At 34.5% G+C, this 26732-nt stretch overlaps 1 protein-coding gene across 1 annotated transcript in view; it reads right to left on the reverse strand.

Annotated features, from left to right (window-relative positions):
- Positions 1-801: 801 nt before the first annotated feature.
- The window catches only part of LOC145683798 (exostosin-1-like), a 96147-nt gene continuing 70216 nt past the window's right edge, over positions 802-26732 (reverse strand). The window contains exons 5-6 of the mRNA XM_081755384.1: positions 17707-17957; positions 802-12725 (exon numbers count right to left, since the gene is read on the reverse strand). Of these exons, the coding sequence (XP_081611510.1) occupies positions 12545-12725; positions 17707-17957 (432 nt within the window). The 3' untranslated portion in view covers positions 802-12544. The remainder of the gene's footprint in view (positions 12726-17706; positions 17958-26732) is intronic.

The raw sequence follows: 26732 nt of genomic DNA on the forward strand, positions 1-26732 counted from the left end.
GTACTTTAATTTCGCTGTAGTGAAGACCCTTAATATGTTCTACAGCCTCAACATAACACTGAAAGTCAGCTTGTAACTTATGTCCATGCTCTAATAATAAAGCAATGTCACATACATAATTTACGACAAATGTAAAGTAGAACAACTCCCAAGGTTTCTTTTCTTTTAGTTGAGTTCAAAATGTTAACGCAAATTCAGCAGATATATTGTAGTATAACAATCATTTGAAAGGAGTGCTATCAAATTTGACTCCCCTTTGATAATTGATTATGTAACGATAACTTGCAGAAATAAGCACAAGTTATTAAGGATAGTGGTCTGTATCTTACGATATCATTTCCTATGGTCCGTATCGTATGGTATGATTTTCTTTTTGGGGGCCAAACACGTACAAACTTGTTCTTTCTGGATAGTTCTATACATAGTATGAGAGGAAGCCATAGTAGATGTACTATGCAAGTTCGTTTATAAAGAAGATTAATTTATAAAAATAATAAGTTAAATGGAGAAAATCCACATGAAAAGACAGTAGTTTGAAAAAAATTGATTTCTTGTGTTATCATTTGAACAGTTGGTAATATGAATTATTTTTGAAATATTTCCATAATTTTAATATAACGAATTCAGGGCTATTATATAACCTAAAACGTTATATATAGCAGATATGACCCTGGTAAATTCTAGAATTAATTTATTACGGGAAACATTTGACCATCTGTAATTCAAATTCTAAAATATTCTTGAGTACTAAAGGGGAAGATTATTCTGTGTAAAAGCATTTTAAAGAAATATCAACACATATTTGTATCAATCTTTTCTTTTTATTTATTCATTATTGCTAAATTAATTCGTCTAGGAATGAACATATTCTTTTTACACAACATCTTTATATATATAATATTTATATTTTATATATATATATAGTTTTCGTACAAAACTGTACAAAACATTGTTCATCGTAGTTTGCTTCATATAACCACAGTCACTTAAAATCAGGCAGTTTTCTTTTTATTTATATATATATAGGCTATATATGTAAATCAGTCATTACAAAGGGGGAATAGAACCAATTCATATATACACTCATTGATTATTCATATGGCCCTTTACGAAACAAATTATAACATACATACATACATTCAATCACACTTCATCAATAATAATAATAATTATTATTATTATTAGTTTTACAAACAAAAATCAAACATTATAAACAATTTCACTTGCACGTCTTATCTTCTCACCTGTAAAAAATGACTAAAACATCTTATCGCTGGTTAAAGTCGCAACGTATACTATCGAACTGTTTTAGATGTCAAGAAATAGTACGAAAAGTATAAAGAGCACAACTTGAAGTACATCCGAAATGGCGAATTATAGATATTAAAATAATATAATAAGTACATGATTATATTATGTTTTATTTTCTGTTCTGTTTTTCATGTATGATAATTTTAATACTACTCATATTGACAAGTTCAAACTTATACAGTAGACTCGCGACTATCTGGTCTAGTTCTATTTTATCGTAATTAAATGAGGAAGGCAAAGCGTTGCATTGGAAACATTGCCAAGGCATTGGAAGCGAGCGTCTGCTACGATCCTCCTACGAGTCGTGTGCAAAATACAAATTGTGACAGGAAAAGAGAAGAGTTCTGCTCCTTGTTCATTATTTCGTCAATATGTAACGGACTTCAATACAGTACGCTTACCTCTGTTCCTGATTATAACTACAGTTATAACACAGTAATGTATTCGTAAATTGTTCTTCGGGTATGCTTAATGTTCATAGAACTTCAGTCTATCTTTTTTTTTTTTTTTTATCCGGCCACATTTGCCCTGATACTCGAGAGTCTACTGTACTTATCAATTTATAAACTTTGCAGACCCAAAATGCTCCGCGGATTAGGAAACTAAGATGGCAGTTCTTTACGATCGAATAGTCAGTATTTGAGTTCTTCTGAAAACAGTAATAAAGATTTACTAGTTACGTCAAGTACTGTTTAGTAGTCTCAAGTTATTGGATGTTATTATACTAAATCGACTGTAAATTCATGGCATTCAGATTCGTTATAAATATAACAAATTGTATAGATATTGGGATATGTACAACTTATTGCTACATAGAAATTAAAAGTAAATGTATCATTGAACCAGAACGGTAAAAATATTCCCACAAAAATCTGAACAAAACCTGCGGGTTAGAACCACATACACGAAAATATCATGAAGAAAGTCGCACGAATAAACGTAATATTAAAATAATACGTAAATGTGTGCGAGTTACCTACCTGGGAAGAGATATCTGAATACAATTTTCAAAATACATGCAGGTACACACGATTATGGTGCAAGGTCAATTTTATTCACTTTAGAATGTAGCTAAAATATATTTCTAGTGCAGGCATAATGGTATACATAAATACGTACCTGCCAAAAGAGAAACAAGTACACATCTATTAGTTCAACTTATAATAAATTTTAATTAAAAAGATGCTAATGTTTGGAGCACATACCAGAAAAACTACATTTACTGCGCACAACTTGCTATTTTGAAGTTACTGCGTACTAATTCCTTTACAATATACTAGTACGTTATACTGTTTACTTTGGATACAAGGAATCAAATAAATTTCTACCTTATCGTTACTTTATGTAATTATACTAAAGATATGGTTATCCCAAAGACAAAAAAAAAAAAAAAAAAAAAAAGATAAAGTACTGAAATATTGTGACTATTAAATACACTATTAATAATGCATGTTATTCTTTTGGAAAAGGAAAGTGCTAGAAACTACTAAAGCAATGAAACATTTTTTTTTTCACTTGACGAAGAAACTCTATGATATGAAAGCCATTACCTTACACCCCATACAAGAATGATTGATTGTTGTATTTGATGATTTACAATAACGTTACATAAAATGTAATATTTGTTCGAACTTTTTGTATTCAGAAAAGATCCACAGGCTATATTACATGAAACATAAATAAATCCTTTCCACTTTTAAATTACTATAATCACTCATACTCTCTATTTTTCTTCGAACACTGCAATTAAAAAAAAAAAAAAAAAAAAAGTAGTTTTCGTCAGGTTAGGTATTCTAAAAATGGCGCCCACCGACTATAGAGCACTATTCTACAAGTCAAAATAAAGCAGAAAAATACAATTATATACCTTTCGAATTGAGTTCATTTTGAGTTTGTTTCTTTCAGCAGCGAGGCTATATTAGACGGGACTTACTTATTAACGTGGAATCCGAAACACATGGTCTCCCGCCGGGAATCGAACCCGGGTCTCCCACGCCAAGGACGCGCACGTTAACCGCTCAGCTACGAAGGAGCTCTATATAACTTTCGAGTCCTGCATTATGTGCAACGTTGCAGACAAAGAACCATAGAATAGAACTACTAATCCATCAAGATACTAATCGATTCTTTTCTGATAGCACTTAAAATCGATTCATGTTGACATTAGCACCACTTAATAGTCTAACAATCGATGTAACTGTTTGATAGATTCGTAAGACAATGCTTATGATTCTAAGTTAATATGCGACGTTGCCACATATTGAGACTTTTGATTCCTTATAGCGGCTGAAGGAGGCTCAGAAGGGTATACCATTATGTAATATTTTCGCTATATTTTGACCTGAAGAATAGCACTCTATTGTCAGTGGGCGCCATTTTTAGAATACTTGATATATATATTAAAAAGAACTAACATAATAGTTATTTGTTCTGACCAGATAATATTCTCGTCCTGAATAGATTTGAGATTAAAATTGCTAATACCTTCCGTCTACAAATTGCTTCTCACAAGTTAAATTTTTCAATGTAGGCTTTTATTCTAAATACATATAAATATGTTAACTACAAGATATGTACATGAAAAGTAAGTTATATTTAAGCTATTAAGTAGTGGTGGATCAAAGGATAGTTTTCCGCATTACAATACAACAAAATATATTGAAAGAATGATAAGTACGTATCTATGTTTTAAGATACTATATTATATTCACATTTTCACAATGTTTTAGTACAAGCCAAAATATTTACAATTATTGTACTACGACAAAAATGTCTCAAAAAGCATGAAAATTCGGATTTTAATATGTTAAATAATATATAAGAAACAACATATCTATGTAAATAAGCATAACAAACAAATCGTTAGTAGAAAATATGTATTTTTTTTTATTTTTAACGAACATAAAATGTTCATTACTGAATTCTCTCTCTCTCTCTCTCTCTCTCTGTGTGTGTGTATATATATATATGTGTCCGTTATTTGCGATTTTTTAAATTTTAAGCCCTCCAATCGATAGAGCATCAAAAACTATCTGAAAGAAATGATGGAATTTTTCGCGTCACTCTTCCGTTCTCTAGATCTTCGCCAAAGCAATTCCAATTTCGGGATATTTAAGGACTCATATCTCGGGAACTGTAAGTCATAGAGAGATGATATTGTAGAATACCTAAAGGATGGTGAACATTTTGGTACCAAATAGTAATCAGTGGCTACTGTTTAATCTGCATTTTTAGTATATATACACGGTGATAACAGCCCAGTATAGCTAATTCAATAATTTCTATAACTGTATTATCTATTGAATTTAATCAAATAAATTTAATATACAATTTCATATAAATTTCGAATATTTTTTTTTAAAATTCGTTTGGCAATGCTCTTCGAGCATTCTCAACTTAAAGTAAACGATGCTAAGTAAAGGGATTGTAGGAACTGTAACTCAATCGTTATCTGATTACACTTACAATCTTTTCCCTTTGTTTATACAGTCTTCCTTAATGACAAAGTGGGATAAAGAGAAGGGGAAGTATTTAATTTTGAAGTTAATCGCATTCTTATAGATTACAGCATGTTTCTTGTTTATATTTTATAGAATGGCTCAAGTGATTCAGAAAGCAAAAAAGTCTTAGAGCTAGCAATACCTTTCAAGGAGCAGTGTTGCGAAAAAATGGTCGGAATCACTTCAATATATCAACTAAATACTTTTTTTTTATTAAAAATATTTTTTTTACTTCTTTATAGAACACTCTCAATAAAAATGCACATATAAAAAGATGGTCATTATTGTTAGACGTGCTTAATGTCTACTTGCTAGTACCACCTAGTGAGCATTTTTACTTTGTTATCCTTGGAGTAACCATATCTTGACGAATCAGCTGCTATCCTTCATCGTCATTAATCATTTTCGTCAATTTTCAAATAAAAATTCATATATTAAAAAACTCAGTGAAATACACGTAGGTGACTGGGACTAAGGTCTGTACATGAAGATACAAAACCTATATTGATGTTTATAACGAAAGAACATATACGCATTTATCTACGGATTACTCAGGACAAGGTGTATTTAAAAACGGCCTACTAACTAAATCCTAATTCAGTCGATGGAATCTTACATCTTATCCTTTGACCTACCACATGTTACGTGTTATAAAAAAGAAAACAAAATGAATTTTTAAGTAATCATTATTATTATTAGGGTCTATTACATTATCATATTTAATCATATTATTCTTGAGCTCAATCAAACTTTCTATTTAAATTAACACTCAACAAACTTGACTTTCTAATAAACCAACTTATTTCCCCCCAAAAGCTACCATCTTAATTTAACAAGAACAAATTCTCAACTACAAAGGATACCGCTTAATGTCCTTAATTAACACTATGCATTTCCAGCACTGGAACTTACACAAACATTCAACAAGCTTTTTACATGAGATGAACATTTCATAATTCTAAAATTAAAATATAAAGAATATCAACTGGAACAAACAAACAAAAAAAATGGCACTTCTCAGGCAAGGAAAAGAAAATAAAAGATAAATAATTAGGAAATGGTATATTGGATAATAATTGAATGAACATATTGAATGTTGGCTCTAGAAAAATAATTTTACATGTACGTACATACTTCATGTGTGTTAAGTTCGCGTGCACATGATTTTAGTGCAAGGATCATTAATGGTCTATCACGCAATGTGATATATACACTATTCACTTCACTCTACTCAAATTATCATTGTTATTCTACTTTTTGCTCTCATTAGTAAACGTTACTGTGTTGAAACATTCTCTCAAAGATTTTTTTTAATTACAAAGGTTAGATATTGTTCTATGTACACCATGAACATTGAAAATTATTAAGTGTTTTAATGTTAAAATGTCATAACTGGTTTATAGTTACTCACTAATTGTTTCCAGTTCTTCTGAAAATGTGAAATAGTAAAAGTACATATATTCACTTTAACTAAACTATATAAATCGATGAGAGATATTTGGAAGAAAGAAAACAATTGCTTGGATTCATACAAATCTGAACTTTTCCTAAAATATTTTCAATTTCATTATTATTCACATAATTTAGACGCGCTTCTAGATTTATATAATGATTCTGTATTTATACCTTCCACTATGAATATTTTTTTCATAAGAAAAGGTATTAATCTTTATGTGTAAATAGTTCAATAGCTAAGTCTGAATACAATAGATCAAAAACAAAATTATGAACTCTAATAAAAATCACAGTGATAAGAAGATTTAACAATTGTTTTTTTCTTATATATACACAGAATTACTATGTATTAAAATAAAATAAGGTATTCAGGAAATCTGTTATACATCTTACTCTCCCCAATAGTCTTAAAATCATATATAGCACAGGATAAGTTTCGAAAAATCAAGAAAATATTAAAAAGAAAATTATACCTATCACATTACTAAATATAACCATCCCATTATTCATAATATTGTAGATATGAAAAGCACAACACTCATAAACAATTAGTAATGTAAAAGAAGTAGGTAGGAAGATTAGTATTAAAGAATGCAGTAAGCTTTTACGAACTTTTTCGTATACAACTAACACTGATTTTTATAAATACCATATGTTTGATGCAGTAAGTACTATTACTATCACTATCACTGTTCTAAATAATTAAGGTAAAATTGAATTGTTGGCTTCACATTCTACAACTTTTTTAATTTTTTTTATTTCTTTATACTCCATCAAAATGATTCTAATTAATTTATGTTAATTTTAAGATTACTATTATTAAGACTAGTAATTAAAAGATGTAAAATACTGACAAATGCATGCATTAATAGTGCATGTAGCACCTAAGTCCGGATGCCACTATACTACAGCTTGTCTTAGAAACTCTTCATATTCCCGAAGTAGCCTTGTACTAATTCTGTGCACTGAACTTAACAGTAACAACAAAGTACGACGATGACACAAGTATTATATTTCCTATAATCACAATACTTTGTCCCCTTAAATTATATGTGTAACAATAAATTATTAAAAACTTTCATCCAAGAGCATACATACACACTTTCCCATTCACATGCAAGTAAATAACAAACCACAAACAAATACACATATACGTAAAAACAAAAAAAAAAAAAAAAAGAAGCTATTTTTGTTTTTCAAGTTCTGTTTCATCTTATGCAGCAAGAAGGAATGGGTAATGTTAGATAAAATCTTTGGAATTGGATCTTATACAGAAAGTAACACATTGAATATGACACTTCAAGGAAAAAAGTTATCCGAGGTAAAAGTATTGGAAAATCTTGTAAAAGGCAAAGCGAACCAAAACGTTTTGAGTACGTAGATATACATACAAGTACAAAAAGTGCTTCAAAATATTTTTCACTTTATATTCTAGAAGAGTGGGAAAATAATACACAAAATAATTTAGTATTAGGTAAGGTTCTATTTGAAGATATGGAACAAGAAAAGTTGTAGAAGTCAAATAAGTTGAATCTATTTGTCGTTTACAATCAACGGATAAAACAAACCAGAATTTGCAAGAATTACTTTCTTTTTCATCTTAAACATCGCAACTGTAGTATTACGCTAATGGAGCTAACATATCAAAAAGACATATTTGAATAGGTTTAATACATAGTTGCCACAGCTTCATAAAATGTGAATCTTTGAACCACATGTTAAAAGTTAAAAAAATTAACAAGTATTAGCTGTATACATGTATAATTATAATAGAAAAACAGTGTTAGTCTGGATATATATGGTTACAACAAAGAAAAGTTTTAATGGGGTATGTGAAAATTAGAATACAATACATATAACACATTGAGGCACTAAAGAAATATACTTAGCTTTCAAGTGTCAGTGGCTCGTTGTCGATATGTCACAACAACAGAGGAAAAAGCACCAAAGGAAGGAAGAGGTCGATTGTATGTCAATGTCAGCAATGTGGTGTTCACATTCAATATAGTCAAAAGTCATCCATAAGTGGACATTTTTTTTCTACATTTCGACTACGAACTGTCCGAGCATTAAATGCTATTATTTAATGCTTTTAGTATACGCGTGTTCTAATCAATCACGTAAGTACATCCTAATTTCGTCATATTTCTCGAATTCCTTCCTTTTCACATCATTCAATTTAACTCTAGAAAATGCACAATTAATCATGTACAAGTAACATATGAAAATTTCGTGAAAACTTAGTTAGGATCTGTTTTGTGTTCTTAAGTGTCAGTCTACATATTGATATTTCAATAACGGTAAGCTTTCGAAAACGGAATGCTTCAGTAATGGTAACAGTTACCCTATAGCTGACAAGATAGTTCTGTTCGGTTTCTACACTTTTATTCACAGTCTTTCCAGATAGTATTACGAACTGATTTAGCAGATAGGAAACGAAATATTTATTTAATTTTGTTTTGATTATTTAAGTATTTGTTTACTAATATAATTCGACAGGTACGAAACCACTTTACACTAAGAAAAACAATGAAACGTGAGAACGGATGTTTAACAAATCGGTCAGTCTTCGCATACAGGTGCCAGATGGAACTGACCGGAGAAAAGGCCTTATAGTCAGAAAGGCCGGCTAAAGAATTTGAATCCGGGACTTAGCAATTATCGACTCTCGTTTCTATGAAAATCTATTGGTAAAATAATCGCTGAAAATTTATTACCTCCCTTCCCGGGAAAAAGTGCAAAACGGTATGTAACAAAGAAGGTACTTAAAAAAAAGAACGGAGATAGTTTATACTGTTTCAGATTAGTCGAACAGATATTATATAAAAAGTGTACAAAACAAAGTATTTTTTAACAAATTATGTGCTGGCCCTTAATATGGTTCTTTAGGTCTGATTTCTTTTTACATATTTTGGTTTAGAGAAATACATAACAACAAGCCCAAAACAGAAAAAAATACATATTAAGTTAACAAAAGGTTTTAATTAAAATGTTTATTACAACAGTCAACTATGTAAACGATACCAACAGATAGTTTACAAATAGCTTGCCTTTTCAGTCTTTTTATATCTTTTTCTCTGTCTTAAAAAAAACATACACACACAAAGTAAAATAAAAATAACAACTGGCTTATGAAGAGAGAGGACATATGATAGGGAAGCACCAACATATTGATGTAAAATTATTAACACCTACATGTACATATGACAAAATCTCCACAGCCAGTGTGACTTATATTAAAGGAACATATATACATACATATTCGCATGCACTGAAAACAATAACTAGAGCCAAATGATATTTAAAAGTTTCAAAATTATCTACAAGAAGAGTTTAAATAGTAAAATTACATTCACACGTATTTGAACATGCATACTTTATATATATATATATATATAATTACCACATAATCAAGAAACTAAATCGTTGTCATAGTGTGTGAAGGATAAAAGTTACGAAATTAAGCCTGAATTTTTTGCAATATACTCTTTTTCATAGTAAAAAATTCTAATACTTAATACAAAGTTTATGCCAATATTAATATAGGTATGACGTTTCCCTTTTATTTGATCAAAAGTTTAGAATGAAGTTTGATCAGAAGATTCGAATAATGTTTTCATCATCAAACGAGATTAGTTTAGAATGCAAAAAGAGTGTGACTGACTGGACCGAGACTCGAACCCGGGACCTCCAGCATACCGCGCCGATGCGTTAACTACTACGCCACCCAGCTCGCTTCTCAGAAGTCACTCACACTCTCACTCTTGAGGTCGGTGCTCTTCACTCAAACCACGTGGATTGAACCACAGACCACTGCTGAGCTTGGATTATCACTGTTGTCCATATGCCGAGCACCTACGACGGTTGTGATTTCATATATATATATCAATGAAAGAGGAAACACCAGATTTTTTTAACACCCCAGATCCTCTGTAGATATGAATTCAGAATTCACATTTACAGAGGATGCTCTGGTGTGTTAAAAAATTCGGTTGTTTCCTCTTTCATTAATATCTATGTGAGATTAGTTTATTATTTGATCAAAAGTTTCGACTGAAATGTTTATTCATTTATTTGAAAAGAAATTTCGAACAGTTTCCATTAAGAGAAAAGTTTCATTTCTATTTATACGTTTATTTATTTAAACAAAAGTTTCGAATATAGTTTCCATCATCAGAGACATTTACCAGCTCCTGGGTAGCAAATCAGAAAGAACACTGGACTTTATTGTTCCTACTTAGATCTCCAGGAAGTTTCTTTTGAAGATTTTATACTGGAATTTGCGATGCCATTTGTAATTAGAGCTTAACGAATTAACTGCGAACGGTGCTGTAGTTCGAAGTTTAAAAGTAAATTTTTTTTAGTGAGCACAAATAAATGTTACGTCCAAGATGCCATGATTTTCGATATGTTAAAGTAAAAAGTTCTAAACAAAAATCAGGCAAGAAGATTGTGAACAGTACAACAAATTTGGTTTAATTTAGAGAATTAAACTGAAGTAAGATTTTCAATCTGAGTTAATTTTTTTTCATCGTTATCTGAAGACTTAAATTTGCTAATATTGATGGTGTCACATACGTACATGTGTGTTCATAAGTTATTGAAAGTCATGAATGTCACAAAATTTAGTGGCAGAAAGATAATGGACAAAATTTATATAGACATTTGTACAATGTATAACAAAAATATAGTATACAAACTATAAATTCGAGTTAGATTGTCAATAACATTCGAATAAATGGACACGTTTGAGTATTATTTAGTTTAATGTAGAAAGAGCGTAAATTGTATATGTTAAAGAAAATCGTACTGTTACATGTCTATTCATTCAAAAGTAACTGATACATGACCACGCATGCATGGGGGTAGGTTTTCGCTTTTGCAGGGAAAATCACCTTAAACCAACAGGACTAATAAATTGGATATTCGTAATCATTTTCATTTGCCCGAATCATATTTTTTCCTTCATGTCTTTTAGCTTACCACAGAATACAAGTCAGTTTTACTCTGACAATGAAGACAAGCTGTCAAAACATCACCATACAGTGATCATAAAAATAATCTCTCCGAACGTCATTATATTCTGATAATGAAAATTGTCTGCGAAACATCACTATATTGTTGATAATGATAACAATCTGTTGAAACGCCACTATAAGTACTCTGATAATGAAAACAGTTTGTCGAAACGTTACTATTATCTGACAGTGAAAACAATCAGTCAAAACGTCACTTATACAGTGATAATAAAGATTCTCTCTCCGAACGTCACTGTATTCTGATAATAAAAATTATCTGTTGAGACGTAATTATACCACGGCAATGAAAATAATTTGCCGAATTTTGATAACGAAAACAATCTATGTTACTGTATACTGATAATAGAAATAATTTATCCGAACGTCACTATCCTGTGATAATGAAAACTATCTGTTGGGATATAACTATAATGACAACGAAAATAGTCTGCCGAAACGACACTACACTCTGATAATGAAAACAATCTGTCGAAACGTCACTATACCGTGATAATGAAAATAATCTCTCCGAATGTCACTATAGTCTGATAATGAAAACAATCTCTTGAGACGCCATTATAACATGATAACGAAAATAATCTGCAAATCGTTACTATACTTTGATAATGAAAACAATTTGTCGAAACGTCATTAATTCGAAAACGAACATGTTATTCAAAACCCAATAAAAGAAAACTGTATTTATCTGAAGAAATAACACATATACTACGAAGAAAATGAATACCCCATTTTTGTTACCAGAATAAATAATAAAGTAATTCATATATAATATATCGTCATGATTAAAATATCGAAAGTAATCACCTATTGAATCTCAAAGACACTTTCCTACGGATTTTTTTAAAAGTATGTTCATATTTGTATGTATATATATATATATTTCAATATATGCCTATATAACTACCTATCGATCCTTATCAACAGCGTCACTACAAAGAAAAGATAACCAGAATGAAAAGATAGGATTAAAAAAAATAGTATTAATTCCACCTACAATAGTTTTTCTCAAACATGTAATTTCAACATGGTTGTTTTTCCTTCTTCTTCTTCTTCACTCGTTCATTGTTTTAACTTGTTTCTTTGTTCGCCTTGTTTTTCATTTTCCTCAGGAAGATACGCGGGGAAAGAAAGAGAAAGAAAAAAATAAACACGCACACACAATTTGAAGAGGAAGTTTGTGTACCATCAGCCAGCAGCACGGAGATAGAATTAAAATGTTAATGAAAGTTGTGTGGAATACTAGCTTCCTACAAGTTCTATCTGGCGGTACTTCTTACGAAGATTGGAAACTGGATCCTTAAACAAAACAGGATCGAGTCTCATATTGGAACGGAGTAGTGGCATGTAGCCAAACACTGCTGCAAACGTATTCAAGCAAGTCTGTCGCTGGATAAAGTGGTCTGGATCATTCCATGGGGATCTGGAATAGAAAAAAAAATACAAATCTTTACTTTAAAGGAAAAAAAAATAACTAAGAAAACAACTCTGTGTTAGAATGATTAAACTAAAAGAGATTTACTCGATCACACAAAGTATCTCAACTGAATTTTATTCAAATAGGTCTTATCTTCAACTTCCTTTTCTGGGAATCTACATACTAACATGCCTCGGAACCTACTTAAGGTTTTAAAGAAAGAAAAAATGAAGTCCACTAAATTTTATTCTGGAAAATGATGCCACAGGGTTGGCATGGTTAAAGTGAAAAAGAATTTTAAACGCCGAGGTTGTTCAATCATGTTCCTATTATATGCGATATACATTTATATATATATCACCTTTCTTATTTATTTCGCTTTTTCCCTAACAATTTGCTAACTGCAAATTTAAATTTGCATAATAATCTATGTATAAATGTTTTACTGCATTTTCATCAGCTACGGAAAATAGTCATTTTTTTTGTTTATTTATTTACTTTATTGTTTTATGTGAATAACTTTCGTACAGTTCAAATAAATATGACAATGAGAGAACGATGTGAACTGAATGTGAATCTCATAAAAGAACACAGGAATGTTGTAAACAGCATTAATATATTACGTAAGAAAGAAATTATAAGTCATTTCATTTTTACATTTTTTACCAAGGACAGGTAATACATTATTGGCTATAGGAAAACAAAACTATAGTCGCTAAAGCATATTATACCATTTGATAGAGATTAGGTATTGTTTTTTTTATATATATATATATAAGAACGTGAGGAACACATGAAATTTGATAAATATTTCGGAATTCCTACAATCTGCAGCCTTAGGAGTGGAAGTTGTACTTTAAAACTGCGGTTGAGATTTAAAGGCACACACACAGTTATTATATTGTAATGACTTTGGTAGAGTCAATAATGGACCGAGGTTTATCCCCTTCACCAATTTATTATAAAAAATTGTTAAATACAAAACGTCTTTGATTACAAAGAGTAAAATAGTGTCTATCTCGTTATTATCCAGATGAGAGGAAATAGGTGTTTGTACGGTGCCCCTTATCTCAAGGCAGTCTCCAAGGCACCTGCCGGTTCTGGTGAGTCTCGAAGAATAGCCCCCTCAGCTCAAGGCAGCTTCGCGAGGCTTGGTTGTAGTAAGGACCCTTAGTCCAGTGCGACCTCAGGGCGGTGTAGGTGATTTGATCAGTTGGACGACTGATGCTCGGTCCCTCGGTGGTCCGCCTTTTATCTGTCCTCTTCGGGTCCTTTCGTGAGGTCCGTCTTCTTTCGGCGATCCTCGGAGCCTTCCCTGTCGGCTTTTCCTCTGCTCTTCTGTTTATAATCAATAGCACGTTTTGTGTTGACATGTGGTCTTGTCCTGATGTGGGGATCCTTACAATATGCAAGAATGCTGTAACCTGGATCTCAGATTTCTCAGTTCCTTAGAAACTAAGACTGTGGTTAACAACCTTCTTTGATTGACAATACATTTTAGTAAACGCTCACGACATCGCGACTTGTTTGATCTTTTAAAACTAATAATCGTATAAATTCTAATAGTGTAAGATCAACAGCATCATTTCATGTTTTACTTGAGGGGAGGAGACAAGAGTACAACAGTTTCATGTTTTTCATTACTATATTATCATATTATTGATATATATATATATATATATATATATATATATATATATATATATATATATATATATATATATATATTGTAATATTCAAGTGCTCTGTTCCTACAACTACCACTGCAAGCAAATAGATGACAGGTATCCTCTTAATCATCAGGTCATGTGACTGCTCTTCATTCCTGTTCTCTTAACTTGCCTGGAGCTCTGAGAGATTTAACCCAACCCAAGCCTCTTAGTTTGTCTGAAGCTCTGAAGTGTGCTCCTCATTTAGCTTGAATGGAGCTGTGTAGTTTCCCTGCCAGCTTAGCTTGATTAGAGCTCTATGGTTTTCCTGCTCACTTAGCTTAACTAGAGCTCTGCGAAACCTCGACCTGCCTTTGTTTGTCTGAAGCACTGAGAATTCGTAAAGCGTTACCACTTAGGTTGCCTGGAGCTCCGTGGTATTCTTCCCTAGGCTGTCTGGGCCTTGGAACACCTATTTATATAGACAAACTACATAGAGAATTTTGTATTGGTCTTCAGACCACACTTCTAGTGATTTTGTTATATTTGTATAGAACAAGGATATTATAATAAGAGATTGTAGAAGGAATCGAATCCCGTGTGCTATTATTATTCTATCTACCACCTCATCAAGGAAATTTTTACTATATTATATATATATTCAGCGAGAACAATTACCTCCTGCCCTCCCCAAATAACCTTTGAAACCTTTGAGTTTTACGTCCCACAGTTATGCCGGTTAGGCTAAAGAAGACGTGATATATGAGTAATGAATCTAATAGTGGAATGAAGAAAGTGGGAGGAAACGGGAGAACCCCGAGGAAACCCACGCATACGGTGTTTGTCCACCACAAAGTTCACTTGGCGGGGGCTGGGATCGAACCCGGGATCTCCTCAAATAACATCCTCATATAAGACTTCTAAAGTAGTGACTATATAGTACTGAACACTTCTATTGCTACTAGAGACGTTGACTGGTACAGTCTGTCTCAAAATTGATTTTAACTAATGTCAAATGCTTCATGATTTTTAAATTCATATATTTCGCGACACACCAGTTGGGAACCACTGATCTAAGACGACTACCTGATTCTCAGAATGAAAAGAAAATTCAATATATATTTACTACTTCTTGCTAGTTTTAAAGATGAAATCTAATAGTTTCTGAGCGAAGGCATTAACGATTTCCTAAGCCGACGAAAACGAACGTAAGTATTGAAACATGAATGTCAAAAATGGAAAAAAGTTGTATGTCATCACTGCCGTCAAAAGTCTGCTATTACTGGTGTGTCACTTCTCTCAAATTCAGACATATCCATGTACTACCTGAAGAAGAGGTACGTCCATGCTCTTATTTAGGTATTCTGACTCCTATCTCTTTATTTAACAGTTATTTATATTCAGTAAAATCTTAGACAGTACATTTCATGCCCATCTACATTCACCTACCACCAACGGGGCAGGTCGTACAGAATCAAATACAAGGATTACGCTGGCAGGCAATGCCGTAAACTCCTTCTAAGACCAATAGCATTCTAATGAGGAAACTTCATCTCGCAGTGGTACAAACATTATTTTCAGCACAGATCTCCCTTTAATTTCCCTCTCTCAGGTAGTCTATTTTCTCTGCATACCATGCTATAATCTCAATTTTTTAAAAAATGCCACCCCTGAAAATCTGTCGCCCTGAGCTCGGGCCTTCCTACTCCTAAATGAGAAAACTGTATGTGTCATTGAGTACAGTAATGACGGTCGTACTTCTGCAGGGAGAGCTGGTATTCGAGCCCCTTCTGTATTCTGTTAGATTCTGCATGTTGTGGCCAAACGGCGAGATAAAGTAGAAGGTGGTGTTGGGATGCCTCATGACATAACTAAAGCCGACATAATGACAGTAGGCCCAAATTTGCTAAAGGTTATAATATAAAAAAAGGAAAATAGAAAAATCACCATTCGGCGAAAGTAAAAAATGTGAAACTTGCACTACTAAGGAGTAAAATCTGACGTGTCTACTAGAAAAGTAGTATGCAAAGTTTAATGGCGTCGAAAGTGAATCAATTGTAGGAGTGATATATTATAGCACTTTCCTACGCACAATTAATGTTGTTCCACTATAGTTAAACAGAGCCACAAGCGCGGATTTGCAGCTGAACATTTCACTGTGAATGTCATAGTGTGACGATACGCAGAGCGTCTCCCCTTCCTCCAGACAATGTATACCGACTAAGTCACATTTAAAACGGACCAAAGTGAAGCTGATATCACCGCTGTTGTACCGAATTAGTCGTTGATGACGTCGGATGATCCACCGACACACCGCGCTATGGCCAGCTGGTTCCGTGTGCCCCAATCAACTATCTACCATGTCCTCACAAGAAGTTATGGTCTCGAGGACGAATATTCATGCGCTGAAAACCAGTCTTATCGTCTAACGGAAAGCTAACTTCAGAAAACTGTATTCTACACCACCTAGTGGGGGATCCGTAGAAGTTTGTAGTCACCACAGACGAGACGTGGATATATCTGATCAACTGTGGGAAGATTTAATCAATTACGTACGGAAGTATCGTTGTCAAAGGACGTAGCAATTTTATTCGTCAGTTCACGAAGTTGTCCACGCTGTTCTCTAATTTTCTTACGGGGAAAAATAGAAGCTACGCCGCGTTGTGGCAATGTGACAATCAATTATGGGGAACATGTTTTGATACATATTTAACAAAAACGCAATCTCCAGACTGTATGGAACAGACACCAACAGGATAGGACTGTATCAGTACAATGTATCCAGTCACATAATCTGGCATTCAAAAGACGAATGGTAGCTAGGACCGGATGTTATTCCCTTCACTGATATCCCAGTGAAGAGTCCTGATGCCAATTCAACGGACTTCATCTGGAATTTCACTTTTCTTCTTATACGTTGGGCATAGTTTCTGCCTCTGGAAGTCGTCCCAACGGCATACAATAAAATAACCTTTTGTACACCTGCAACGAGCTCTTCTCTAGTATCGAGCAATCGTCAAGACAGCTGGTCGTCCACAAAATACAACTGGTGGTGCAAGGTTGGACTTTCCTAGGTGAGAGAACACTTCACAGTCGTTTACATTGGAAGCCTATCCACCTTTGCATTTTCATCTCATATTCTTCATAGAGTTATAATTCTTCCTTAATTTTCCTACCATCGTGTTAATTTTTTATTCAAACTACGAAATTATTTTTTTCAGTTAACATTCTTTAATCGTCACAATCAATTATTTTTCTTTTTAAGTGCCTAAAAACTAAAATCTACTTTTGAGGTAATCAACCTTAAACCATATGAAAGAAAAATTATATTTTCTCACCTGGCTCCTCCTGGGGGCTGTTCTTTGTACTGTTTGCGCTGCGTTACTTTGATCGGAGGCCTTCGTGTGACGTGGCTGACTAAGAAATTCATTAGGATATCCTCACAGTTTTGGGACTGATCAACTGTCTTATGGAGAAGAGGACTTAGCCAATTGGTGTAGAGAAAGTTGTAGTAGCGGTGATAAAAAGCTGCTCCTGTCAGTACAATGGAATAGTCGTTGGTCCATTTGGAAGTGTAGCCCCAGGAACCCTGCAAAAGAAATAAATAAACGATCAATTTATATTCTTAATAACATATGAAAGTCTTGTCAATTTGTATAAGTTTCCCAATTGCGGAAATAAAAGTCCTTCGTTGAATTTTAAGCTTTTTTTTTATTAAGAATGTTTTGCGAAATTTTCGCAAAGTCTATACCCCACTGGCCCATAGTTCAGGAACCAAAAAACCTGCATACTATAATACCATACCTAACTGAATTGCGACCACTCTTCCACACAAGAAAGTAGGACCAGCAGCCGAGCAGGACCACCTCAGCTGTTAGTATTACAGAGAAAGAACATACTCGAAGCTACTTATTGGCAGACAGCACACTGTTATAATCGGACGTGGGCAGGACTTATCGGCATTCCAATACATGATTGTGGGTACCTGAGTAATAGGTGCGTTAATAACCCAGACAGCGATAGTTGTCGGATGTGACCGTTCCTGTGTAGTGGAGGTGTACAAGGAGTGGGAAGAAAATGGGATAACGGACTCCAAGAAACGAAACTGCCGGGGCGTATGGAAGTTCAAAACGTACGGTGAACATCGCGTCAAACAGTTCGTGACAGCCAAACGAACCATCAGTGTCTGACGTGACCAATACCCACTCCTTATGACTCGTCACTGCCGACTTCGTCGCGCTTGGGCACAGGAACACGCTAATTGGTCCGTGAGTGACTGGAAAACAAGTGTTGGTCCGATAAATGACGGTTTGTACTTACTTCTCTCGGATGGGAGTGTGCGTGTGTGGTGCCAACAGGCAACAGCACGAAGCTATGCACCCCTCGTGCATGATGCGTACTGTACAGGCAGGTGGGGACGGCTGTATGATTCGGGGATGCTTCTGTTGGCACGAACTGGGACTATTGGTGTGCATGGACCACGTTGAGATATCCATTGTGTACCTATAGGTGTTATAGAATCACATAACCCTATAATGCAAGGTGCCACCAAGCTACGACTGTACTTGCTAGGCTTAAGGAGCATTCCACGGATCTGCAGCATATGAATTGGCTCCCGAAGTCACCGGATCTTAATCATATAGAACATTTATGGGATGTTGTGGAACAATCTCTTCGCACTATGACTCTTGCACTGTCATCTGAGGGCTCATTGTGGGATGCCATCAAGAAATATTTGGTGTCAGATACCCGTGGGAACATATAAGCAACTACTAGAATCCATGCCACATCATGTCCACACCGTCCTCTGAGCAAAAAATGAACCAACAAAATATTAGGTAGGTGGTCGCAATTCAGTGAGCACTCAGTGTAGATTTCACACGCTAGCATAGCAGGTTAATGCCTATCACCATGACAAGCAGTGGCGTATTTACGATTTTGTTTCGGGGGGCTTTGCTAAATTTCGGGGGGAGGCTTTGCTAACTTTAGGGGGGGCTTTGCCTGAAAATGTGAAAATTCTGCAAGATATTTCATATACTTTACTATAGTAAGTAAGATTTCGGGGGGGCTTAAGCCCGGAAGCCCCCCCTAAATACGCCACTGATGGCAAGTATGATCCAGTTCAGATGGTTCGGTTAACTGGTTTGTGTTTACAAAAGAAGTAACGTTTATTCACCTTTACTATTTTGAAGCAGTTATAGAAACCACAATTAAAACGATAATTGATCCAAAACACGTGGTGGAGGCGAAAAAGTCACAATCGTTTACACGCCTTGTTAACACACGAAACCTCAAAGTTTACCCTATGATTTTTCTGTTCTTTTTTACCCCAGTGTATCAAACAAAAACATTTGCGAGAGTGAAAATTACTCTTCTAATGACGCAGATAATTAAAGCACATTCATAAACTGATTGCCCTCGTTGGAACGGCTTTTTGACAAATGGCGTGTCGTTTAGATTGACATGTACACTATTGCCCTCTGTAGTGCTGAAAGTTCATCTACTCGCTTCTTTTTTTTTTTTTTTCTTTTAGCTAACTCGCTGCGCAACGGGATGATAAATATTATTCATTAGAAATCAGATTAATAGATTTTTTTATCCCTTTTATATCTCACGTTTCTCTCCTATGTTTAATCATCATTTGCAATTTTTTCATCTTTTTAAAATCAAAGTACAAAAAGACCATTAACCCAATTCTTTGTGTGAGGCATAAAGTGAATTTCCATTCGACTGAATGTACCATGGACTAGATCACATTGTAATGAGACGCAATCTTGACTCTTAGCCAAATGCATTGTTCTCTCTCTCTCTCTCTTTGTCTGCTATTAACACAAATATTCGATTAACACAGGGAGGGTCTTAATCGGGCGTAAATGAGAGCTTTAATCCTCTGGCGGATCTTCTTACCCTTCTTTGCTACAAACTCTTCGTCAAATCAATAATTAAGTTACGTGTAACTAAAATCCTTCTCAAGCGAAGAGTTTCTAGTATAACGTATTAAAATGGTATTCTTGCCGGCTTTCTCTCAAAGACTGAATATAGAACCTCATATTTTTGTACCGTAACACTAATTACTTACTGCTTACACGTGTTAGTTATACGGTTCTAACAAAAGCTTTATTATAAATGGTTGCTGATGAATTTTGTAGTTCTGACTCAAAATAATGAAGAAACGACTCGTGTTCGCAATAAAGTATTACCGATGCTTCCAGAAGCAGTTTTGAATGAGCAAATCTATATAAATGGAAATTACTATAATTGAAGGGTAAGGGGAAAAAAGAAGGAATGTCACAAAATTACATTTTTGAGAAAACGGCATTTTAATGTTGGATATCACGTACAAAAAATAGGGTTATTAAATCTTTCGTCCCTTTTTACATGGATATTTCTACATCTACGCGTGCATGGCATATACAATCAAATAGTACCAAGAGTCACCAACAGATAGGACAAAGCACCCGTTAAAGCACATGCATGGACATTCCTTGTTTTTTCCCCTTACCCTTCAATTGTGACTTAATAACTCTTGAACCATCCGACCGATCTCAATCAAATTTTCAACATAGATGAGGTTGGGGTCTGGGATAGTTTATATCCACTGGCGCAAATCCCGGGAATGAGGGGGACATGTCCCGTCCAATCTTGGAAATGGGGGAACTGATCCCCCCAATAATCCGATTTGAAATGTGTTTTTTTTTGGGGGGGGGAATTGTTATGACTTGCGTCTGACTGTCACAAAGGAAAGTGAGATGAAATTGATGTCCCCACAGAATAGGCCTCAAATCTGTCCGCTTCCCAATGTTGAAGACAACTCTGCTCGCTGATCCTTCAATGGATTGTTTTTCAACTTCACAAATATTTCGAGCATCGCTTAAAAAAAAGAAAAGAAAAGAAAAAAAGAAAGAAAAGTAAAAAGAAAAGAAACGGTCTTAGTTGCCCCCCCTCCCCAATGTTGAAGACAGATTAGCACCGCTGTCTATATCATTTCATTTTGACGGTACAGCGTAAAAGAGGAGAAAGGAGAGAGATATAAAACTTAATAACTCTTGAATCACAACACCGTTCTCCGTCAAATTTGCCACATAGATGAGTTTCAGGCCTAGGATGATTATTATTTCACTTTGACGGTTCAACTTAGAGGAGGTACTTCAAACGATCGAAAATGACCGCTATTAGTGCCAAATCCATAGTTTTCGGGGTCGCTGAGATTAAAATGAAATCTTTGAGTTTTACGTCCCACGGTTATGCCGGTCAGGCTAAAGGAGACGGTGATGATGAGTAATGAATGAAATGGTGGAATGAAGAAAGTGGGAGGAAACGGGAGAACCCCGAGAAAACCCACGCACTCGCTGAGATTAACAGTGACACTTCCGATGCCGTTTAAATCCAAATTCAACTCTTTAGGTCCAAAATGACAAGTACTCTCCCCGCGCGTAAAATGAGTATCCTGCTAGATATACTACAGTGTATGTTGGCCACCGTTGATTCACTAGGACACAGGCCAAATTAGACAAGCACCCGCGTTCGATTCCCGACGGGGGCTCATGTGGTTCGGGTTCCCCGTTAATCAATAGATCCACGTCTCATATAGCCTCGCTGCTGAAAGGGAGACTAAACTCAAAATCGAATCGAATCAAGTCGAAATTAAACAAGTGGTTAATTTCCCAATATAAAATTATTTTTAAGAAGGAATTCTTATAGATCGTAGTATAAACACTCCCAACGCTGTAAATAATAATTACGAAGATATATTTCATAAATAATATATAAATATCTCTTTGAAAGATTAAGTATGTGGAAAGTATTTGAATCTATTTCCTCTTAATATGCGGATTACAATGAAAGTATAACAAAATGCGAAATGCCTCTCCTTTCCCACTCCATACCTTTCCCACTTCCCATGCCAACGGGAACTCAACCTGCACCTAAGCAGCACTAGGAGTGACATTATTCATCTCAGCGACGCCAAAAACTATGGACTACACACTAATATCGGCCATTTTTATTATTTTACACGGCCTCCCTTTTCACCCCCTTTACTCTTCATGCCGATGTAGGAAGAATTCCGAGCTAAACGACACGAGGAATGTCAGCGATTTGGACAGTAATATAGGCAGTTTTTGATTACTTTTTACATGCCATACCATTCTCCACCTCATTCTGATGCCGAAAATTGTCAATGTCATATCATAAGATCCTTGGGAGGCCTAAGGCTGATAATCACACCAAATAATAATTTTAATTGGTTCAGTAATAGTTATTGCGTGATATTTTAACACACAAACTCACATTCAGTTTTATATGATATATATACGAGGGGGACCCCAAAATACCGGAATTTCTTGATAAAAAGCGTAGATTTTATTATTATCATTTTTAATACAACTTTTTTTTTAAATTATTTAATTTAATTACAACTTTAATTATCCTCAAAGTACTCTCTATTAGTGTTAATGCACTTGTCCAAACGTTCATTCCCTTGTTGAAAGAACCTTGCAAATTCGGCCTCTTTGACACCTGCTAGTGCCGTCATGACAATGCAATTGACATCGTTAGCATCGGCAAAATGCTTGCCTTTCAAGTTCCATTTTATCTGACGGAACAGGGAGAAGTCTGCGGATGCATAATCTGAAGAATAGAGAGTATGGATCGTCTGTGACTGGGTCCTTCATTGCACGACAGGTTTCCACGCGACGATCCCTTTTATCTTTGATGAGAAGTTTAGGCACAAACTTAGCAGCCACTCGTAACATTCCCAATCCTCGTGCAAAATGCTGTGAATGGAGCTCCAGGACAATCCGGATAAGTCTTCGGGGTGGTGGTTTATTGTTCTGCGTCGATATTCCCTGATGAAATCACGGCTTTTGGCGATATTGTTCTCGGTTCGCGCACTTGAAGGACGACCGGAACTGGGCTTGTCTTCCATGGTCATTTTCCCCTTTTTAAACTGAGGAAACCGCTGGTACACTTGCGTTTTACTGGGAGCATGTTTTTTTTTGTAAGTCCCTTGCATCATTACAATAGTTTCTTCTGCGCTCTTGCCAAGTAAAAAATAAAACTTCACAGCTGCACATAATTCGTGATAATCTGCCACTTGTTCGTGTCACGAGTGAGTGCAATACAGATATACACACGTAACTACCAGAGAAACCACACGCGTCGTTGTCGGTTGATACCACTTGGTATACTGCTTCGGGAGACGTCCTTCCATAGCGCCCTAGTGGTGCAACCTCGTACTACAAGTATACGATGCGCAGGAGTACGATTCCGGTTACTCCTGTGCTACTTCGGCTAATAAAAAGCTACTTCGGCTAGTAAAATTTTGTAGCATATTTGCATCCCTGTTTTAAACTGTGTAACAATGATACAATGTCAACTTTCTTGTCCTCACTGTTGAGAACTTCAATAACTTTACTTCTAAATTCACGGTAAGCAACCAACAGATCATGAACATTTTCACCAGAAAACACCGTAACGATTTAAACAACAGTTCAGTTTTGTTGATGTCTACATCTTTATGAAATGAAACAGTTTTTGGATCACATAACTCGCAGAGCTTTTCGCAAACTCGACACATAGAATTGTCGTCACTTGCTTGCGTGTGATTTTGCAGCTTCACCAATACTTTTGGCACGCAGATTTTCAACTTTATTTCAACTTCAGCGTGGTGAGAAGCAAACTTTTTTTTTTTTTTTTTAAATTAACTCTGCAGTAGCAGACCCAAATTTTCCTACTTAAGCTAACTCTAATTTACTTCGTAAGTTTTTGGTTTTCGCGACAATAAGGTGAGAATAAGGGTAATTGGACCCTTCTGCTTCCTTAATCAGTTGAGCAACAGCACTTCCATGTTCACTGACAAATGATGCTTGCACTTGAACCTCAAACTTTCTGTTTTGTTACTGCTAAAAGTTTCTAGCCACTGACTTACATCAGATTATGAACTTTGAATTGTTTTGAAAAATTCTTTTAATTTGAAAAACAAAATCACTTACATACGAAATAACTTCAAACCAACTTCCCCACCTCGATAAAACTGGCGCAGGAAACAAAGGCGGAAGATTTGTTTGGGTAACTCTAGGACAGTAGTATCTAAGTGTTTCCGAGAAGCACTTTTAACCTTTCCTGAGTTATGAAACACAGCTTTTGTTTGGGTAACCAAAGCATTTAACTCTTTCAGTTCATTTTGAGAAGCATTACCAACTAAATTAAATTTGTGAGTCCTACAGGTAATGTGAATGAGTTAAATAAAATTGGAAATGCGCTTTTTAGTTATTATTAACAATAATTAGCAAAAATTGCACTTTTTCGCTTTTATTCGCATTTATCGCAAGTAAAGCCGAATTTCGCAAAAATTCGCGATAATATAAATGTGATTTCTGGCTCTGAATCGAAAAGTTTGAGGTTTCCTGAAACATAAAAACATTTTTTTTTTAACGTTTCGCACATATTGCATTAACGAAAAGGTTTCGTCTCTATGTATGAACCATGACTCTGTGAGAATTAGGGAGGTCACCAAGACCGACAACGTGAAGGTCTGCAATAGCCCTTCTAAAATGATATACAGGGTGTTTTTATACGAATCTTGTTCTGAATTTTTATGTCGCTTTGTATTGCAGCCTCGGCTGCCATTTTTAAATAATATTATTATTACAAAGTGTATTTCTACACATTAGCTTCATTTTGTCAGCATAGAGTGACTATAAGGGTTGCCAGGGCCGCCAAATTCTATTTTTTAAATATTTTTTAGGATTTCTTCTTCTTCTTCTATGAATAGGGCAAGAATTGCACAAGAGTTACCTCGTTAGAATCAGTGTTCTATAAGATTTCCAACGAGATATCAACCATTACCTTGTGATAATTAGGGGGGTTGTCACCAGGGTCCCCAACCTGAGAGTCTACGATTCCGTTCAAACCCCTGCCCGGTGTATAAAAATTAAAATGAAAGAAAAAACTCTGCAAGATAAAGAATAAAACGACGCAAATAAACTAAGTTTTAAAAATAATAATTAGGGAAGATAAAGCAGATAAAAATAAAAATATATTAAAAAACAACAAAATAAAATAAAGATAAAACAACGTTTTGAATACACAAATACTTAAAAAATAAAAAAAAAGCTAAGCTCAGAGAATGTTAGTCAGCTCACCAGTTAATTTAAACCAATGTTGACCATTGGTATATTTATTCAACTTTGTAATCGCCTTACGCCACTCACAGGAAGAATAGATTCGATTCATAAATACGTATTCGTAAAAATACAAGCGCACACATTTGACATTTTCAAACAAATATAAAAATCGTTGTTAAGAGCCTGCCTTACTAAAAGTAATACAAAATTTACCATTTTTCTTTTGCTTGTTTATTTGAAAGGAGATAATGAAATGCAAGTTACCACAATCATAGATAATGCTATTCTACAACAGAAAATATTAACCTGAAGAATGATCAGTGTTGCCATCCATAGAAATTACAGTGTTGCCAGAAAAAACAATTTCCCTAAAATCTAAGTTAAGGCAGCGAGTAGAGGAACAAACTCAACTGCATTTGGTTACATATCATATTGTTTTGGTTTCCTGTGAACTACTTTCTAAATAATAGTTGTATTTAGTTTGTAATAAACAAAATAGTTTTAACATAAAGTTATTAAAACTAAATAATAATGTTAATTAAAAAGGAGTTCACAAGAAACCAAAACAACATGATACGTAATCAAATGCAGTTGAGTTCATTCCTCTACTCGCTGCCTTAACTTAGATTTTAGGGAAATTGTTTTTCTGGCAACACTGTCATTTCTATGGATTGCAACACTGATCATTCTTCAGGTTCATATTTTCTGTTGTAGAATAGCATTATCTATGATTATGATAACTTGCATTTCATTATCTCCTTTCACTGATGAATAATGAAACAAAAGAAAATGGTAAATTTCGTATTATTTTTAGTAAGGCAGGCTCTTAAGTGTAAGTGATAATCACTGTAATATTGTTTTCTACGTACTGTAGTAATAATTTGTGATTACTAAAAATACTAGATGAAATGTCCGTTTTTCGCACGGGGAGAATAGGTTTATGGGAAATATTTGAATCCCCTTGCTCTTTAGAATATTTATTTCAATGAAATTGTAATGATAAAAAATACTCAAGAGATATATATACTATACTTTCGGCATAAATCTTAAAACACCCTACCCTCACAGAACCAGTAGCGTAGCGTTGTATTCCGAAATGGGGATGTCAAAGTTAGTCACTTGTGCGATACAATACTGCTGCAATCAGCAATACGTAGCTAGAGTCTATTTCGAGAGGAAATATAGGATCATAAAAAATTTAGGGGGGCCAAGCTCCCCCTAATTGGTAGCCCAGTGGG

Source organism: Thermobia domestica, chromosome 4 (genome assembly GCF_964235325.1).
Source record: "Thermobia domestica chromosome 4, izTheDome1.hap1.1, whole genome shotgun sequence".
Lineage (NCBI taxonomy): Eukaryota > Metazoa > Arthropoda > Insecta > Zygentoma > Lepismatidae > Thermobia > Thermobia domestica.